At 38.1% G+C, this 1277-nt stretch overlaps 1 protein-coding gene across 1 annotated transcript in view; it reads left to right on the forward strand.

The window, feature by feature from the left end:
* LOC108790648 overlaps positions 1–1277 on the forward strand; it is a 73251-nt gene that overhangs the window by 44479 nt on the left and 27495 nt on the right. The window contains exons 7-8 of the mRNA XM_018560959.1: positions 106–199; positions 666–730. Coding sequence (XP_018416461.1) covers positions 106–199; positions 666–730 — 159 coding nt within the window. The remainder of the gene's footprint in view (positions 1–105; positions 200–665; positions 731–1277) is intronic.

Genomic DNA, 1277 nt, shown 5'->3' on the forward strand with positions numbered 1-1277 from the left:
TACAACTATAAAAAAAGGAGAACTGTTTGGCAGAACTCTCAACCACAATCTGTGATGACCAGGAAATACGTTTTTCTTCTTCACCTTCTTCTTATTCTTCTTCAGTCTCCGCAAGACAAAATAAAGAAAACCGTTCCATCCTCTCTGTCTTCCAACATGAAGGTGATCCGTGTCCTCCTGACATTGCTCATCATCCAAGGTGAGTGTTAGCAGTCTCAGCCTCCGTACAGCATACATAGGTTTGTTCTTAGGTTATAAGAGGACTCGAGTCAGATTAGTGTAACCTTCTATGGAAAGGAACAAAAAGTTAATCAAGAGGAAGACAAAGGGAAAAAGTTGCCCAAACCATCCGGACCTTCTTTCTCCCACATTTGTCCATTGTAAGTCCTGTTTATAAATCTCTAATACACATTATACAGAGTTACTTCTGGAAGTGTTTATAGCTTTTAATGTAACATTTAGTCCACCCCACTAATGACTCTACGGGGTTATGTTTTAACACTAGAATTAAGGATAACAGTTGTATGCCTATAGTGAATGTGATGGTCATCTAACATAACGTGTGTTACTATTATGGAAGAGAGAAATAGATAATGATAATGATATAGATAATGACAGTGAGGAGAATAGACAGTAAGAATAATAGGGTATTGCATCATGTACAGGAGAAAGATCAGAAGAGAAGGGTCTAGTCCGTGCCAAGGTGAATATTGCACGGCCCCCGTTTTTGGTAACATTATCTACTTTCTCACTTGTGTTGTTTGTAGCTTTTTGTAACCTTTTCTATGCACTTCCAACCTAAGGATAATAACTCTATAGGCAGGCAATGCATGGCAGGTGATGGTATGATCCATCCATATATGTTCCACCCAACACCGGGAGCAAAAATAATACTTTGTTACTTTAATTTTTGGGTACCTTTTTGTAACCTTTTCTATGCACTTCTCACCGAAGGATAATACATATCTAGGCAGGCAGTGTATGGCAGGGGGTAGTATGATCCATATATATATATATATGTATATATATATATATGTAGGGCTGCAGCTAACGATTATTTTCAAAATTGATTAGTTAGCCGATTATTAAGTTCGATTAATCGGATTTTTTTTTTAAAAGGCTCCGGTGATGGACTACTAGTTTGTATTGAGATTGTAGTCCATCACGGGAGCAAGCTTGGAGCGGTGGAAGTAAAAAAAAAGTGTGGTGTGCAATATAGTACATTATACAGCGTCGCAATGCAGAATACCGCCAGCTATAGAGGAATACAGCAAATC

This window comes from Nanorana parkeri, unplaced genomic scaffold (assembly GCF_000935625.1).
Source record: "Nanorana parkeri isolate BGI_ZX_2015 unplaced genomic scaffold, ASM93562v1 scaffold491, whole genome shotgun sequence".
In the NCBI taxonomy this organism is placed as follows: domain Eukaryota; kingdom Metazoa; phylum Chordata; class Amphibia; order Anura; family Dicroglossidae; genus Nanorana; species Nanorana parkeri.